The following is an 18,476-nucleotide window of genomic DNA, read 5'->3' as shown; positions in this document are numbered from 1 at the left end:
TTGTCTTGGATTATGACAGAGGTGTCGTCGTTGGAGGGTCTGGTGGTTGGGGAGGCTTCTGAATCGACTTTGATAGCTCTGGATGGCGTTGGAGATGCTGGTTCGCCCGATTGTAGGCGATCGGTGAGGAAAAGGTCACTTCGGTCTCCGTCTTCGCGAGGCCGTCTGGCGAAAGCAATTCTAAAATCGCCGCTTATGAGAATGGCGGAGATGAGAAAGGGGGGTTTACGGGGTAGGGCGCTGAGGCAATCTGGGAAGAAGGAGCTCGCTGAGCCTGATTCTAAGGTGGGTTCAAGGAAGAAGAGGTTTGGGGGAAAGGGTTCGAGGTTGTTGGCTGATATCTGTGAAGATTCCGTGTGCGGAGATGGGTCTATGGGTGATGTGGGGGTGGAAGGGAGTGCTGGAGATATTTCTTTGTTGAGTTCTGGTGCAGGGGAGTTGAGTGCTGGAGATGGAGTAGAAGAAGGTTTCCTGGAGGGCTCTGGTGTCATTGGGGAGATTGTAAGGGGTGATAGCAACCTTGTTTTTCAGCCTCATGAATCTCTCCACGAAGGGAAGTCTGAGGAGGTTTTGCCGAAGCAGAAAGAACAGATTCCATCTGGAGATAATGCTGACCTTGGCCTGGACCTAATATCTTCACAGCCGCTGCAGGAAATGAAGTTCATAGGGGAACAACTGGTGTCGAAGGAAACTTTTGATGATCCTGGAAAGGATTGTCTAATGCTAGACCAGAATCATCTAACGGGGAATGAAAATCCTAACCAGGTGGGTAACTTTGACATGGGAATGGGAGATGACGATGAGTTCCCTCCTCTGAGCTTGGACAACCTGAGGGCTGCAAAGGAAAAGGGGAGAGCTAGAGGAGCAGGGGGAAAGGAATTACCGAGATCTGATGAACCTCCGATTAAAGGAAAGCTGGAAAAGAACAAAGAGGGAGTTAAGGTGGATGGAAACAAATGGCAAGGGGGAAAGACCTATAAGACTTCAGTGGCAGATGGTGCTAAGACGTGGGGCAACCAGCCAGTCAGCTTTGAGCCGGACAAGATAAGGAAGATGGGGGTTCATGGCGAAAGTTCGGGGCTTCCTTCAATCCATTTCTCGAGTGAAGAAACGTCCTACTTGGCAGAAAAGATGGGTTATGCCATTGTGGGTAAATTCTCACACTCAATCCCTTCTTCTCTACACATTCAAAAGGCATTTATGGGTATGAAGTTTGGAGGAGAGTTCACATGGAAATATATAAATGCTAAGCATGTTTTGATACAATTTAGCTTGATTGAGGATTATGCAAAATTGTTGTGTGGCCCTAACGGTATGGCAGTGTGGTTTATTGATCGCCATCCCATGCGAGTGTTCAAGTGGACACCGGATTTTGATCCCTTCTTTGAATCTCCTATCACGGCTGTATGGTGTAATTTGATAGGTTTGTCTATCCACTTGTTCGAGAAATCTGCTCTTTTTGCTATTGGAGGTCTGCTTGGAGAACCTTTTCAGGTGGATCATGCGACGATTTCTCGAACCAGATTGTTCTTTGCTAGAATATGTATTGAAATAGACATATCACAGACACCAGTGCAGGAGATTGTCCTAAACCTTCAAGGGAGGGAAATAAGGCAGAGTGTAAGATGGGATCGTATCCCTCTATACTGTCAAGAATGTAAACACGTTGGGCATTCTAGTGATGTTTGTTATGCTAGTGGTGAGAGAATAAGGCCAATGAGAAGAGACTATAAGAGTCAGAACACAAAGAACTTCCATGCTGGATTGAAAGGGGCTGGAGACAGGGATCGTGGTGAGGAGTTGAATGTCCCTGGGGGTGGAGAAGGGCAGGAGGGGGTGTCTTTGGGGGTGGAAAAGGACAAGGAGCAGGAGTCAGGGTCTATGTTTCTAGATTCAGGGGTTGGGGTGGAGGGACTGGTGGACTCTTTTGGGGCTAATGTTGAGAAGGATTTGGGGGTGGTGTCTGGGAGTGGCCTTGATCCTAGGGGGGAGGGGTTCCAGGTGCAGGGGAAGAAGCGAGGGAAGCAAGGGAGGGGGGTGTTGGGGATTCTGGGCTGGCCGGTGGAGAAGGAGGAGGTGAGAGCGGTGGCCCCTCTGCCAACAGATTTTCTCTGCTAGGTTCGATCTCTATGGACTCATCAGAAGGTTCTCTAGCTGATTTTGCAAAGGAACTAAAGTCTAAACCACGGTATATGAAACTCCTTCCAAATGGAGACTATGATACTGAAGTGTATGAGGATGAAAAGGATTGGAAAGGGGAGGAGGAGTTACAGGACGTATCTTTATCCCAACAAGGCTGCGGAGCAGACAAACGGGAGACGGCTCTGATTGTGTCGACAGGGGAGGATGCAAATAACATTGCGAAGAAGGGGAGGATCAGCTCCTCAGACTCTATTGCCTTAGTTTGATATGTCATCTAACTTCCTTATTTGGAATGCCAGGGGTGTGGCTAATGTGAACACTCAGAGTGTTATCAAGAGATTGGTTAGAGATATCAGGATTTTGGTGCTGGCCATTATCGAACCTTTGGTTAAACCAAAGCCTGAACTTTTCAGTAGGATTTTTGGTTTACAATTTAAAGGAACTAACTGTAACGGCCAGATTTGGGTTTTTGTGGCTGAAGGAATTGAGGTGGATGAATGGGATGATACGGAGCAGGTCCTTCATGCTCGCTTCTCCACACCAATGCTGCCCACACCTTTCTTTTTTTTCTGTGGCGTATGGGAAATGTACTAGAGAGGGAAGGAAAGGGATGTGGAACAAATTAAGAGAGCTTGCAGAAAAGTTGGAGGGTCTTCCTTGGCTAGTGGGAGGTGATTTCAATATATATGTTTCGGAAGAGGAGAAGCAGGGAAGTGTAAGGAGGCATGGTAGGAAAGCTAGAGAAATGATGGATTTCGCAGAAACTATCAGTGACTGCCAACTCTTAGATGTGGGGGCGGACGGTCCAAAATTTACATGGGCAAGAGGAGTTATTATGGAAAGGTTAGACAGGGTGCTTATAAGTCAAGGGTGGGCGAATTTGTTTGAAGCCACAAGAGTTTCAAATCTGCCTAGAGTTCAATCCGATCATTGCCCGCTGCTTATATGTTGTAAGTCCCTGGGGCTAAGAGGCAGACCTTCCTTTCGCTTCCAAAACATGTGGGTGAGGCACCATTTATTCTTGCATGAAGTGGATAGATGCTGGAGAGAGGACACAGGGACAAAGGGAATGATTAATGTACAGATAAAGTTGAGCCGGCTGAAGAGAAGCTTGAAAATTTGGAATAGGGTAGTGTTTGGCAATATCTTTGAGAGCATTAAGAAAGCTGAAATGGAGGCTAAAAAAGCGATGGAGAATTATGAGCAGAACCCATCCCCGGCCCTTCGGTCTGAAATGAATAGATCTTTGGCTGATCTGCTTTTAAAAATCAAAATGGAGGACGACTTCTGGCGACAGAAGACTGCTCTGAAATGGGTGGCAGAGGGAGAGCGAAATACTAAGTTCTTTCATGGTTGGGTGAAGCAAAAAAGGGTGAAGTCGAGAATACATATGATTGAGGAAGGGGAGCAGACACTAACTGAGGAGGTGGATATCAGAAATTTGGCTGAATCCTTCTTCAAGAACCTACTCTCGGAAGATGTAGAACCACTGGGGGAGCCTGACCTGGATATTCTTGCGACACTTCCAAATCATGTCAATATGGAACAGTTAGTGGAGGCTCCAACAGCAGAGGAGGTCCGACAATCTGTTTTGGTATTAGAGCAGAGAGTGCGGCTGGCCCGGATGGTTACTCAGCTTTATTCTTTCAAGCCTGCTGGCCCATCATTGGAGAGGATGTGGTCGAGGCAGTGCAGGATTTCTTTGAAGGCTCTCAAATGCCAAGGGGTATTGCGGCTACTTTGATTGTCCTTGTTCCAAAGAAGAAAAACCCCTCTAGATTTTAGGCCTATAAGTCTTTGCAATGTTATGAACAAGATCATTACTAAGCTCATGTCTTCAAGGTTAGCCCCTCTTCTTCCTTTAATAACTGTTCCAAACCAAAGTAGATTTATTAGAGGAAGATTGTTGAGTGATAATGTCTTGTTGGTGAAAGAGTTATTTCATGAACTCTGGAAGGGGGTGGTCTCTCCTAACATGGTCTTAAAATTGGACATGGAAAAGGCTTATGATCAGGTGCAGTGGCCATTTCTACTTAAAGTGCTTCGACATATGGGGTTCTCAGATAAATGGGTGTGTCTTATTGAGAATTGTATCTCACCTTGCTGGTTCTCAGTGTTGATTAATGGATGCCCTGCTGGTTTCTTTAAATCATCTCGGGGCCTTAGACAAGGGGATCCTATCTCTCCCTCTCTCTTCATAATAGCAGCGGATTATCTATCGAGATTGCTTGATAGACTCATCTTAGGGCGAAAAGAGATGCTATACCGCACAGCTAGATATACTATGGGAATATCACACTTGGCTTATGCAGACGACATTATTATCTTCTCACAAGCCCAGAGATCGGCAATCTTAAACTTAACAGAATGTCTCGGACATTACATGGAGGTTTCGGGTCAGAGAGTAAATGTGGGTAAGAGTTGCTTTTACCTTGATAAAAAACACCTTTCCTGGGCTCAAGATATCTCAGAGACAAGTGGATTTCAACAAGGGAGTTTGCCGTTCTCCTACCTGGGAGTCCCTATCTACTGCGGACCAAAGAAAACCAGTCTATTCTTATTCCTTCGGGACAAGATCTCTGCAAGAATTCATAGCTGGGGCCACATGCATTTATCATTCGGAGGAAGGCTGACGCTCTTAAAGAGTGTTTTAGGGGCTCTACCTATTCATATCTTTCAGGTTCTTGATCCTACTAAGGGTGCCTTGAGACAAATTGAGCAAGTGATGGCTAGATTTCTATGGGGATCTTGTAATTCGACAAGGAAGACATACTGGATTAAATGGCGGAGGGTGTGTCTTCCTACGGAAGAGGGAGGTTTGGGTATCCGAAGCTTGGCTGACTTGATTGAGGCATTTAGTATCAAGATGTGGTGGCGATTCCGGGAACATGACTCGCTCTGGGCTTGCTACATGTACCAGAAATACTGTTCGAACTCCTTCCCTATGGTGGCATATCGATCTAACCGTTTTAGCCCGATATGGAGACGGATGTTTAAAGTTGGAAATATATGCCGTGAGCAGGTTAGATGGGTGATTGGAGATGGAGAGATTAGCTTCTGGTATGACTCTTGGGTAACTAACTATCCTCTAGCTAATCTTTGTACTCCAGGAGCAGCTCTGCCTATGCTTAAAGTCAATGATCTATGGATGGGAGAGCAATGGGATGTGATGAAGCTATATCTGTTAGCGGAGGAGGTGGGTCTGCCGGAGGTGATAATTGAGAAGATCCTACAGGTTCCATTTGATATAAGGATGAGAGATATGGGTAGATGGAAGCTTACTGAGAATGGGAGCTTTACTTTAGCTTCTGCATGGAATCTGATTCGAAACAGATCGGAGAAGCGGCTGATTCATGTGCTGATTTGGGGCAATCCCATTAATCCGTCGGTCTCTATATTCCTCTGGTGTCTAATGGCCAATAGAGTCCCTGTGGACACAAAGATGCAATGGAGGGGGGTTCACTTAGCTTCAATGTGTAGGTGTTGTTTCAAACCACAGGTTGAGTCTAGATTACATCTCTTTGTTAATGGGGAAGCAACTAGGAGAGTCTGGCTACACTTTGCAAGCTGGTTCCCTCATGTACCGAGGTTTGAGGAGGCCGGGGTGAACTTGGACCTAAGGTTAAGGTGGTGGCAGAGACACATGGGCATTCAATCAAATCAGCACCTGTGCGTTGTTTTACCTGGGCTGATACTTTGGCACATCTGGTCAGAGAGGAAAGAGAAGGTTCACCGCGACAAGGCCTTTGACACAGAGAATATAATCAAGAGGATCTCTACTCAGGTAAGAAACTTAATTTTGTCTAAGAGGATAGGACCTGAGCAGTGGAGGGACTGCAGCCCGAAACTGGATGTAATGCATGATTTTACTCGCAAGGTTCATAAAAAGAAAGTCGAGAGGGTGCAATGGAGACCACCGGAACAGTTGTGGATTAAACTCAATGTTGATGGTGCATTCTTGAAATCATCGCAGTGTGCTGGGGGAGGGGGCGTGGTGATGGATCATGATGGGGAGATTATGGCTGCTTTCTCGGCAGGTTTGGAGGGAAGCTCGGGGCTGGAGGCAGAGGTATCAGCTGTGCTGCTGGGTATTCTGTTGGCCAAACAACACGGCAACCAGATTTGGATAGAGGTTGATGCGGAGGTGGTGGCGAGATGGCTAGCTACACACCAGCTGGGAGCAGCTTCGGTCTGCGCTGAGCTTGCCAAGATCAGGAGAGAACTAGAGGAAGTTAACTGGAAGGTCTCTCATATTTTTAGAGAATGAAACAAAGCAGCGGACTTCCTTGCGGAGATTGGTATACAATCAGGGGTGACGAGCTTCTACACAAAAGACTCGTGCCCAGCTAGAGTGAAGGCGTTGTGCAGACTGGATCAGTTGGGTCTCCCAAATTTTCGATTTTGAGAATCTTCTTTTGTGGTTTTCTTTTGTAATAGTTTGGTTTTTGTTGTTGTTTTTTGCAAGACGATCCTTTTGGGATAGTCCCAATGTAAACATTTCGTTTGGATGATATATAGGGGATGAGGGTCCTACTTAAAAAAAAAGTATTGAGTTAAGAATATAACACTCCCCGAGATATCATATATATAATATATATTCTTTTAATATATTTTTATATAATAAATATTATATATATTCTATTAATTTTATATTTTATATTATATATTTATATTCTATTAGTATATATAAAATAAAATTAATTATACTCCCTCTGTCTTGCTTTAGGAGTCCCGGTTGATCAATTTTGGGCGTCCCGCTTTAGGAGTCCCGGTTGAGATAAATTAATAAAATATACCTACAAAGTGTTAAAAGTGGGTCCCAACATCCACCACAATATTTATTTATTGGACACTCAATTAAAAGTGGGTCCCAACATCCACTACATATTCATTTATTACACAATCAAACACTTTTTTCTTAAAACATGGGACGGAGGGAGTATATATTAATATATACTATTTTTTCGGTTTATCGTTTTTTTTAAAAAAAAATTGGTTTTTTCGGTTTGGTTCGGTTTTCGGTTTTTCGATTTTCGGTTTTCGATTCGGTTTGTCAATTTTAGCCTAAATTCGGTTTTTCAGGTTCGGTTCGGTTCGGTTTGGGCGAAAAACCGAAGCAAAACCCGAATGCACACCCCTAGCTACCACGCATTCATTGAGTGGGTTAAGACTCTAATCTACTTGACCTGGTGGAATTAAACTGGACTCTATCTAACTGACCTAGGAGACAGGAGAAGTACGGTCACCTACATGACAACCAAACTCAAGGCAACTTGTAAACTGAAGTTAAACTACCTAGAATACATGAAACTTTCACAAAATAGGCAGACAAAGATGCAAAAACAAGTGGGGACCATTTTTCCTAAACTGGTTGGGGTTGGCAGAAAAGCTGTTAAAAGCAAAAAGCAAAAAGCAAAAAACATATATGATTTTCTAACTAACTTCTACTTCATCTTCTCCAAACAACCAAGTAAAAACATAGCATGGAACAGAGCTTCAACACCATTGACGAAATAAAACAGAGCATGCGTCAAAACAAGACGTAAACACGAAATTCAAGCTAGAACTACCAGATCTACTCTCCTGGGTCAAGCAGAAAGCGGAATAAACACAGATTAACCTTGCATGCATCACCTAAACTAACAGATCTCAGAAATCGAGCACGTGAACAACTAGATCTCAACCTCTAAACTACTGGAAATCATGTAAACAATATGGATCTAAACATCTAAACCACCAATTGCGAAAAGCATCCAAGAAACATGAGTAAAAGCATCGCCAACATGAAAATAAACACCAAAGCTTCATAAAACTGGAAATAAGTCGAGATCCAAAGGCGGAGTCGTCGATTCCTCCGATGAAACTCGAGATCTAACTACAACGCGGTAAAGAAAGCAAGGATCCAACGTCGGAGTCGTCAATTCCCCCCATCAAAACCATTGACTAAGCTAAGAAAGTAGTTAACTATCTAAACTTGGTGTTAAGCGCCTATGAGAGCTTCCTACCTAAACTACGATAGCTACTTCTTCATTATGGAAAGCTTCTATTTATAGAGCAGCTTCAACATCAACCCTAAGGCATCTTCTCATCTGATTTGACCATTTTACCCTTGCAGTAATTGAGGATCTTCATGTCAGCACGTCATTCTGTCTCCTTGACCAGTTAGGCGACTTTTTCTACATTTTTGCTCCATTCCGCCATTCTGTCTCCTTGACCAGTTAGGTGACTTTTTCAACACTTTTGCTCCATTCCGCCATTCCGTCTCCTTGACCAGTTAGGCGACTTTTTCAGCACTTTTGCTCTATTTCTGCTCAATCTGGATCTGCTCGGTCAGTTTGCACCATCTACTTGACCCAGCATATACCTGCACACTTAATCCCAAATTTGCGCATTATCTCCCCAAAAAGCATGTAATATCATCCAAAACCAATGCATGAAACGAGCTTTATCACATGACTCTGCATATCATGAATGTTTTTTACTCCTTCAATAATATCTGTAAATAAATACAAACCAATAAATACATTAAACTTTCTTACTTCCTCCGAAAGATCTACTTCCTTTCAATAGAGGTCACCAAATTATCAAATAATTGAACCCAATCAAATTTTAAATATTTCTCTCAATTCAAAAAACGAATATTCAAACAATTTGAATTACGTAAAATATCGAATTACTATCCCTCTGTAAAAAATAGTCTTGATAGTAAAGACTTTTTAATTCAAAATTAAGTATGAGAATGATAGTATAGACCTTTTCATTCAAAATTAAGTGTGACAAAGATAGCGAAAAAATATATTAAAATATTATTAATAGAAAATAAAATCCACCGTTAGAAAGAAAAAAAAAAAACATTAGAAGATACACTTACTATGAGTAAGTAGAAAATAATTTTAATGGACAATAAAAAAAGAAAAGTGTAAGTACTTTTTTATGCTATAATTGATAGTCTCTATGTCCACGAATAAGAGTCCTGGTTCATTTTTATTATTAATAAATACTAGTAATACTCACATTCCCTAATTCATTCCACTTATCTTTATTTAAAACTAATATATACAAATGAAACTTATATACGACTAACTTTTTTCCACTCATTTTTCTTAACATTTCTTAAAATTCATGCTAGAAAGAATAAGACTCATATTCGCGAACGGATGGAGTATAACTCTCATACCCCAACCCCTCTGACGTATTCATTTGTGATAAATAAATATGACAAAAATTAAAGTAATCACGTATCAAACATATTCTTTATCTGACACATATATCCAAAAACCATAGGATCATAAATATTTTCATTTCCATATGCATATGCCTCTCTTTTATTATTATTATTATTATTATTATTATTATTATTATTATTATTATTATTATTTTGTGACGGATTAAGCCTGGTATTTGCATGTGATTACCATTATACACAACCCGTAGGTCCCTTTCATTTTGTTGACCTTTCCATGAAGACCCTTCTTTGCTCATAGGTCTATTGTAATTGTATATCAAATCTAGGGTAAGACCGTCACATATCCTCTTTATTTCAAATGATGCAAAATAATTCCGATGCTATATATAAACTAATATTTGGTTGCACTGATCACATATTCATATTCCACCAAATAATTCAAATACAATATTATAAAACATATCTCTTGCACCAATCATATATCCATGTTATATTTCACAATAAAACTACATCATATTTACATCATATAATCCAAATATTCACTTCAAATCAAGATAGCAGTCAACCACATAACATATGTAAAATTAAAAGTGTAATTTATACACACCTTATTATAGCATATTAACTTACTAACTCCTCCTGATTCCTACTCTTAATTTAGAACTCTCGATCAATTAAAAACCAAAGTGTGTGTTGTGGTAAACTTCTCCCTAAACACGAAGTTAGGATCCAAATGGTGGTCACCTCAACTACACAGAAGTGATTAACACTAATCTAAGCTATCTAGCGCAAGAAAATATAGATGCATTGCAACAGAAGCTGAAACTACCACACTTTGGAACATTTAAGGCTGAAAAGAGTCGTCACATGAAAGCATTTAAGATTCTAACTAGAAATCATCATAAATCATGCACCACGAAACATCATAAACACGCGTAGCATGAGCAGAAATCACATAAGTTGAACGAAAGCCTGAGAACGTTGAAACTGGAGAACAAGCGCTTGAAATTGTAGAGAAGACTTGTAGATTTAACTAGAAAGCAAGTAAGAAATCTTGTAAATTTAACTAAGAAAGCACAGTAAAAGTTCGAAAGCATAAACTAAAGAAACTAAAACTAGCTAAAACTAAGGTTGAAAGTCTTTTTCTAAAAGCAAAAGTCGCCTTTTATAGCAATCAACCAAGGGTAAGGAGTCCGCATCATGTGAATTGCACATGCCATAGAGAGAGCAAAGCCTTCAAGAAGTCCACCCTTTTAGTTTGCAGCCGGAATCGTTTGCTAGGTTGAGCTCATGTCGCAGCTTGGCCAACTTCCTTGGCTTGGGCACCTGGAATCACTCGATCATCTTTCATCAGCGTGCAAAACCCTTCATTCTTCTTTTTCCTCTTCTTGGAGTAACATAAGCTGTAAATCCTTCCCTTACCTTAAGTTTTTTGGTTGGCGTGGTGGAAAGTTGAAAAGTTTTGCTCTCGGCATGTCATGTCAAGATTTGCGTCTCTGTCCAGCAGACACCGCCGCCACGGCTCACACCATAGCCGCCGACATCTCCACCTAGCAGCAAGGTCGCACCATCATCGTCTTTTTTCTTCCTGTTCCAATACTGATACTAATCTCTCATTCTTATTTGGCAACAGTCACCGCCTCCGTGTCGCACCGCCACCTCTCAAGCTGTAATGGAAATGCAGCAGAAACAAGAAAAAGAACATGAGACATATTTCTGGAAATGTGAAATGTATATTGATTGAGTTGGAGCATACGTTTCCAACTGTGTGTGCTTATATACTAGCAGCAGAATCATCTAGAATATTGACAACACACTATATGCTAACTGCCATGGACCACATTAATGTGTTGGCTCTATCTTCTTTGATCTGGTTTCTTTGGTGGTCCAAGCAATACATCTTTCCAGCTCTTCATACCTTGGATGCTTGCCACGTCTGTACTTGATGCTACTGCATTCTCATGGTCACTAGATTCAAGCTCTTGAGCACAGCTCATGACCTTTGTATGTTGATGGTTCGGTCTAAAGGTGCATAGGCTAACAAGCTGCTGCTCATGGAGAGGGGTCGTCGTTGTCCACTGAGTAGGCTCTCTGTCACGTTCTAGCAGCGCCCGTCGTTGGCCGATCGCACCTCCTGCTGCTCCTCTTTTAAATAAATGTATGTGATCATTTCCTTTTAACTTTTGTTTATTTTACAACAAGGCTTATACCCACTTATTCAGGGACGGATCCAGAAATTCTGTATAGGTGGGGCAAAATTCCATACAAAGACATTTTAAGGATTTTAGAAGGGGCATTTATAATGGTATTTAAAAAAAATTTAAAATAATGATCAAAATAACACTAATGAATTTTTTCGAGGTGGGGCATTTGCCCCTTGTAGGATGCATGTACATCCGTCCCTGCACTTATTAGAATATTCACTTTGTTATTTTTTTTAGAATGGAATCAAAATCTTCTCATTCGCTTCCACCTACTTTTGTATTACTAAAGCTACAAGACACTTCGACTATTTGAATGTACTAGCGAAAAACGATCAATAGTAGATTCAACATAACAAGCAGTTCCAAAAAGAAATGGAGAAAACGAGTAAGGGAAAGGCAAATTGGGATATGCATCAATCGCAAAGTTGATATACAAACTCTTTCTGGGTATACTAGAGGATTAAAATATCACTTGGAGAAGAAGTGCGAATTATGTCCATTATATATTGTGAATGGGTCATGGCAAAGGAAAAACCGTATTGATAAACGAGACTATGGGGCAAGAAACTCAATTAGTTGGTCACTCTTTTAATAAAATAAAGTGACTTGAAGATAACAGAATATGTTCCTAGAGATGAAAAGGATTTGTTGCGCTTCTAAGTGATATAGAACCAAAATTTTGAATTCTTAATCAAAAGAAAGTTGCAGGTATGGTTTATGCTTTTTATTTTTAGATGAGAATGTGTTTTAATGGATAAAGGGTAAGCATTATTACTGACACATGTACATCTATTCAGAATATTAATTACATGCTTGTCACTACTGATTTTATAGATTGTGATTGGAAATTGCTAAGAGAATAATCAATTTCACAAAAATCACAGGTTATGTTAGGAAAGAAATAAGAAAAGTGTCTGACGGTTGCATGAGAGAAGGGGATAGTAATAGTAAAAGTGCGGTCGTGACAGAGTTGATACCACTCTATTACGACCGCACTTTTGCTAAGGATAGCAAAGCCGGGAACCCGTGACTAAGGGTGGGAGATAAGAAGAGGGGAATAAAAGGGGATAACAATAATTACATTTTCACTTAAAAACCAAGGAAGACAAACTCAAAATAACTCTTGGTCACCAGGATTTTGAATTAAAACCTTAATCATAAACAGATATTTATCAGAGTATAAACGAACAGTCGATGTTGTGTAGAACTTTACTACACAGCGGGAAGAACACGGTCACATGTATGGAGACATGCACCTCCGAGAGTCTCTACTTAAAATAAAAAGGAAATCATCAACTCTGCTCAGCATTCTCCACCGTCACTGCTCAATCTGCACATTTAGAAATATGCAGGGCTGAGTATAAAAATACTCAGTGAACACATTGCCGAAATATACATACATAAAATGAAATATTGTCATGCCATCACAGTAACACTCGAGGGTTTTCTCTTAAAAGGCCCGAGCTTACTAAATTCTTTGTGAGCTAAAGTTCGACTGATCAGTCTAAGTTCTTTCTGTACTTTTGCCATTTCTGAACACAAGGTGTTGTGGAGATGGTGTTCTTCCACGGTCACTCCAACCGGGGAAGTGGCCACCTCCCAACGGCCTCCACTATATCATCTTTGTGTCGTGGAAGGTGGCCACCTTCCACGGTCACTTGTGTACACTAATCCAAGTAGGGACACCACCCTCACTCAGACCCGAATTCGATTCTTACGTTCCAACCAAACAGATAGGCTCCATACACATAAAATAAATCATTTATGGCAAGACAACATCATTTGCATAAACAACAAACATAATCATATTTTCATTTTTTTTTTTTTACCCGCATAGGATAGAAAAGTTCACCTTGTGCGTTTAAACTTGAATTTCCTTACTCCGACCATAACTTGTTCGCGAAGATAACTTTCTTTTTGAAAATAAAAATATGTACTTAATCAGACTCAAGGAAAAATATATACTTTGAATGCATGCATCCTAATTAATCTATTTTCTTTTACACTATTCTTTAAGAAATTTCTAATACTCATATACTCCCTCCATCCCAGATAATTCGTCTCAGTTTTTCATTTCGGTTCGTCCCACATAATTTGTCTCACTTCACTTTTACCATTTTCGGTAGTGGACCTCATATTCCACTAACTCATTCCTACTCACATTTTATTATAAAACTAATATATAAAGGTAGGACCCACATTCCACTAACTTTTTCAACTCACTTTTCATTACAATTCTTAAAATCCGTGCCCGGTCAAAGTGACCCGAATTATCTGAGACGGAGGGAGTAATATTTAATGCTCCCTCTTTCATTATTCCCGGGCTTCGACTAAATTGAAACTCCATAGTTTACTTCGAAATTTACCCTCGCATAACTCTAACAGAAATTGGGTATTTTTTGCTTATTAAACTATTTTATTTTAAACCCAAAGTAATTAATTAGGGAATTGGGCCTCCTTGATATATTTACTGCAGCCCCAACTATTAAAAGGGAGTTGGGCTCGAATTGATTATTTCACTCCTTTAGCCCAAATAAATAAAATGTTAGCCCAACAACAAAATAACCCACACCATTCACAACCAAATTCTATTTTGATGTGAGAGAAACTCCTCCCACTCTCTACCTGCCGCCGCCCGCTCTGCCACCGCCGCCAATGCACAGGCGGCGGCTTCGGCCTCCTCCGTGCCTCGCGAACTCCGTCAGCGTCGCTGGGAGAGCAACGCCGCCGCTGTTCTGATGCGCCGCCTCTGCACACCCCTCCGTCGTACGCTTGCTGTTCGGATAGCCCCGAATCGGTATCCAGCAGCCCCGACTGAGCTCGAAACAACCTCGCCGGTATCCGGCAGCCCCCGAAACAACTCCGAACAGTCCCGAAATACCCCCAAAGATAAGGTCTTTTACAAAGCTATGTTATTTCGTTTTCAGTTTTCAATTACTCTGTGATGGGTGTTCAATTGTTGGAGTTTGATTGCTTTGTTTGATTGATTGATTAAATTACTTGTGGGAGAGTGGTGGATGATGATATGCTACGTATGAATTGCATGAATTGCTGATTGAGACTTGAAATTGAGAGGGAGTATACCTTTCAACCCAACTTTGAATTTGGGGTGCAAACTGTAGGCCGAAAGGAGTAGTTCCTTGGACTTGGCAAATTCGTTTCTGTTAACAAATTGTTGCGTATGTTTGAAACTAGAATGGAATTGAGTAGCTTGTGTGAGATTGAAACAAAAGACATCAGTTTCTTCTACCTCTTTCCCTCTCGGCTTTCTCTCTCAATTTGCTAAAGGTTTGCAGTTTGTGAATGATGGGAATGAGTATACCGTGGATATCATGAGGCAGAATCTGAGCAGGAGGTGGAGGGTAATCAAGCAGGAGGTGGAGGAGGAGCTGAATCAAGCAGGAGGTGGAGGAGCTACACAATGACTGATAATTTCTCAACGACACCACTTTTACCATATACATTTCGGTATATATGCTAAGTTTTTTTTCTATCATAGCCTGGGCTTAATATGTATATGTTGCTATAATAGTTGTCTGATAATCATTAATAGTTGTAAATCTGTTTTCATATATTTAACTCTATAAAATTTGAGAGGTTTATAAATTGGTGCAAAATGATGTTTTAAAAGATGGGTGATTTAAATTTAGTATAAAGTTGTGTATCGTAATTTAAATTCTGTTGATATAAATTGAATACAAGATGCAATATCTTGGTAAAAGATGCCATTATATTGTCTCACTTTCAATGATGTATTCCTACTATGAGGCATTATAATTTATGTGTTTCGAAGTAATATACTCCCTCCGTCTCAAGATAAGCAAGTCATATTCCTTTTTTGGGATGTCCCACTATAAATAAAGTATTTTTCTTTTTAGCAAAAAAAATTTCTCGCTTACTTTATTTTTCACCTATTTTATATGGAATTAAAGAACATATATATATGGAACCGCGCATAGCGTGGGTGGAAAACTAGTTCCTGACTTTTTTTAAACCAGATTAAACACATTAGCAACAAAGGCGTCTGCAGCGGCAGCTAAAGCAAATGCAACTCCATATTCCATTTCAAATGCTGGTACTCAAAAATTAGGATTTTCCCCATAAATTAATGAATTATCAATAAGAGCACCTTTTTAATCAAATCGCCGAGCCCAAGACTCGTCGCAGTTAATTCCAATAGGCAATAACCCAAATCTCGATTCTGTCAAAATGGATAAAACTGCTCCTGGGCTTGACTTGCATGAGTCTCCTCCATCTCCTTCCGCCGCAATTGATTTTCTCACATTGTGTCATCGCTTGAAGGTTTGCCTGAATTTGTTCTTGCTATTTGCACTAGTGATCTCGTATGTGTGTTTGCCTTGGCATTTTGGTTTTGCTTAGTTTGTTTATTAAAGTTTCCACCCCTATGATTTTTGGAAAAAAGGTTGAGTTTGTAATTTAAGTACTGTATTAATCTTTTCCTGCTGAATTATGAGGTTTTTAGTAGGTGCAAAAAAAAAAAATAATCAAATGTGTAAAATGTTACAGTATGTTTTGATTGAATTGCTACTTAGAGAGAATCCATGCCATTTGTGTCTGCATATTTCATGTTAAGAGTAGACTCGTGTTACAACCATGGCATGATTATGTACATAAAGTAAGACTAGTAAAAATGGGTGTTTTCTTTTTCCTCTTCTTGAACTTGAAGTAACATAAGCTGTAATTCCTTCCCTTACCTTAGTCTGCAAAACGGAAAGGATGGCTGAATCATGGAATAAAGGGCCCTGAATCAATAGCTGATCATATGTATCGTATGTCGTTGATGGCTTTGATTGCTGATGATGCTCCTGGGATTAACAGAGAAAGGTTGTACATTAATAGATTTTGCTTCTAAAATGCCGCAAGTGTTATGCCGTTCAATATTTATTCTGAAATATGATTCACATTGTTTCTTATCAACGTATCAAAATAGCGATTGTTCATGACATTGCACAAAGTATATTCTTGATCCAATGGAACTTTCTTAGCGTGTTGCTAAATTTTAATTAATTTTCAAAAACATCTGGGTATCAGTTCATTTATCTTTTCTCCAACGGAACTTTCTCCAACCATCTGGAACTTTCTTGATATTAGCTTGTTTAAGTTCGTGAGAACCTATGCCTCGTTATTGAGTCCTCCTTCCTGTTTTGGGTTTTGAGTTCATTTATCTTTTACGATTACTTTTTTCATCAATTCGCCAGTCACATCACTCGATATGTTTAAGTACGTGTTGACTTCGCTTTGTAGCCATTGTTGGAGATATAACCCCATCCGATGGTGTGTCAAAGCATGAAAGAGTAGAATGGAGCAAGAGGCACTAGATGAAATGTGCAAGGTTCTTGGTGGTGGGATGAGAGGTTTGACTAAGCTCTATAGCTATATATACTTATAGACTATAGTCCATGTTTCTCTTGTATCTGATGTCATATCATGAACCTTTTTTGGCAGCTGAAGAAATACAAGAACTATGGCAAGAGTATGAAACCAACTCCTCTCTAGAGGCCAACCTCGTGAAAGATTTTGACAAAGTATGTAATACTGCTTGTTTGTTCGATTCTAATAAAATTGTAATATTTCAGTCTCATCCAGATCTTGAAATATCTCAAACGCATCTTATCGCCTTTCAGCATTTTTTTTATCAGCTCGCATTTAACATTTTGATCTTTTTTTTGTTGCTTCTACGCTTTACTAGTTCTTATTATTATGCCTCCTGCCTGACATGTGATATTTTCTACAAATGTTGTGAACACGTTCACCAATGCTATCAGCTTTCAAGAAATTTAGCATGTCCCTGCTTCGTGTATTTGTATTCGCTCAATTCCCATCTTTTTTATTAGTTATTTATCTGAGTTTACGTATCTGACTAGCCTAACATTTCATCAGGTTGAAATGATTCTACAAGCGTTGGAGTACGAGAAGGTGAATGAGTTGACATGTATTTCTCGCTCATCAGGAAACAATATCCAGGGCTTATACTTCTTGCACTTTATGATCTGCTATTCATGATTTTATTCTATTAAAAAGATTAGGCATATTATCAGTTTTTAGCATGTCTCTTCAATGATCTGATGGTAAGTGTTTTTTTTCTAGCAGAGCATGGGAAGATCTTGGATGAGTTCTTTCTGTCAACTGCCGGTAAGTCCGGTGAACTATTCTATTCTGAGCTTGGCTATAATTTTCTTGTTAGTAACGCGTATTTGTCTATGGTCTATGTAGAAAAATTTCAAACAGAAATCGGGAAAAGACGGCAGCCGAAATAATTTCTAGGAGAAATTTAAGATGAGCAAATAAACGCAGCTTGTTTCTTGATGCATCTCGATGGACTAGTGGTGGAGTTTGTTTAGCATCTCTGGTCGTTTTGTGGTCATCCAAAGCAGTTGTGGACAAGGAGCAACACCGGGGAAGACGAGTAGAAATGGGATTTTTGCAAAGCAGATATCCTGTTCTTCCCTTGCTGATAATGCATTATTACTACTCTTTGTGTTGATCATCAATAATAAGTCGAATTTTTATGTCTTTTTTTCTTGTTATCTACATTGCTTTTGAATTTGGCGTTCCCTAATAATTATAAAGCAATTTTTGGAAATATAATTTTCTGTGAATATGCGTTTTTCTTTAAAAAATTCGAGGACCCATTTGTTTCTTCTACTGTGAAGCTTAGGCAATGGCGGATCCAGGAATCGATAACCGTGGGGTCGGCTCGGACAAGACAAAAAATATAGTAATATTTAAATAATTATAATTTAATAAAAAAATATTAAAATTTATAATTTCCCCATTCCATAAAAAATATTCCTTCTATTTTTAGTAACTTCTTTCTCTCTTTCTCTCTAACAAGGTGGGTCTCATTCTTCAATAACAATACTATAATTAGTTTTTTTGGCTCTTACTTTACCAATTGCGCATTAATTACAGTGTCATTCCAA

The 18,476-nt window shown here is 39.8% G+C and overlaps 2 protein-coding genes and 1 long non-coding RNA gene across 12 annotated transcripts; 2 read left to right on the top strand and 1 right to left on the bottom strand.

Annotated features, from left to right (window-relative positions):
- The first annotated feature begins 2,752 nt into the window (after positions 1-2,752).
- Positions 2,753-3,886, top strand: LOC125220267 (uncharacterized). Its single transcript, XM_048122427.1, has one exon. It carries the CDS (start codon positions 2,753-2,755, stop codon positions 3,884-3,886), a length of 1,134 nt encoding a protein of 377 aa, XP_047978384.1.
- A 6,450-nt stretch (positions 3,887-10,336) lies between these two features.
- LOC125222048 (uncharacterized) lies at positions 10,337-11,477 on the bottom strand. The gene is made up of 2 exons (XR_007176458.2): positions 10,751-11,477; positions 10,337-10,654 (listed from the first exon to the last, which is right to left on the bottom strand). It is a non-coding gene; the product is annotated as an uncharacterized LOC125222048 (long non-coding RNA).
- Positions 11,478-14,085: 2,608 nt separating this feature from the next.
- On the top strand, positions 14,086-18,097 carry LOC125222046 (uncharacterized). 10 transcript variants are annotated; one of them, XR_016137200.1, is made up of 9 exons: positions 14,088-14,426; positions 14,829-15,000; positions 15,531-15,834; positions 16,253-16,377; positions 16,798-16,907; positions 16,999-17,078; positions 17,434-17,469; positions 17,644-17,685; positions 17,767-18,097. XR_016137200.1 is itself a non-coding variant. In XM_089068743.1 (8 exons), exons 4-8 carry the CDS (start codon positions 16,853-16,855, stop codon positions 17,808-17,810), a joined length of 276 nt encoding a protein of 91 aa, XP_088924869.1. In that variant the 5' UTR covers positions 14,086-14,426; positions 14,829-15,000; positions 15,531-15,834; positions 16,798-16,852; the 3' UTR covers positions 17,811-18,097. The 10 variants fall into 10 exon arrangements, 7 of the variants coding, with proteins under 7 accessions (XP_088924869.1, XP_088924847.1, XP_047980405.1 ...); XM_089068743.1 differs by lacking the exon at positions 16,253-16,377 and having other exon boundaries at positions 14,086-14,426; positions 17,434-17,485; positions 17,641-17,685; XR_016137202.1 differs by lacking the exon at positions 15,531-15,834 and having other exon boundaries at positions 14,087-14,426; positions 16,253-16,907; positions 17,434-17,485.
- Positions 18,098-18,476: the final 379 nt, after the last annotated feature.

The sequence above is a fragment of the Salvia hispanica genome, chromosome 1, assembly GCF_029641045.1.
Source record: "Salvia hispanica isolate PSC_SH4W2 chromosome 1, Shi_PSC_v1, whole genome shotgun sequence".
Classification (NCBI taxonomy): domain Eukaryota; kingdom Viridiplantae; phylum Streptophyta; class Magnoliopsida; order Lamiales; family Lamiaceae; genus Salvia; species Salvia hispanica.
This window is presented reverse-complemented; position numbering and strand designations above follow the sequence as displayed.

Excerpts from the sequence above, each read along its gene's own strand:
- LOC125220267 (XM_048122427.1), top strand. The coding sequence starts at position 2,753 with ATGTGGAACAAATTAAGAGAGCTTGCAGAAAAGTTGGAGGGTCTTCCT.
- LOC125222046 (XM_089068743.1), top strand. The coding sequence starts at position 16,853 with ATGGAGCAAGAGGCACTAGATGAAATGTGCAAGGTTCTTGGTGGTGGG. Across the intron at positions 16,908-16,998 it reads TCTTGGTGGTGGGATGAGAG|CTGAAGAAATACAAGAACTA; the intron begins GTTTGACTAAGC and ends CTTTTTTGGCAG. Across the intron at positions 17,686-17,766 it reads GTTCTTTCTGTCAACTGCCG|AAAAATTTCAAACAGAAATC; the intron begins GTAAGTCCGGTG and ends TGGTCTATGTAG.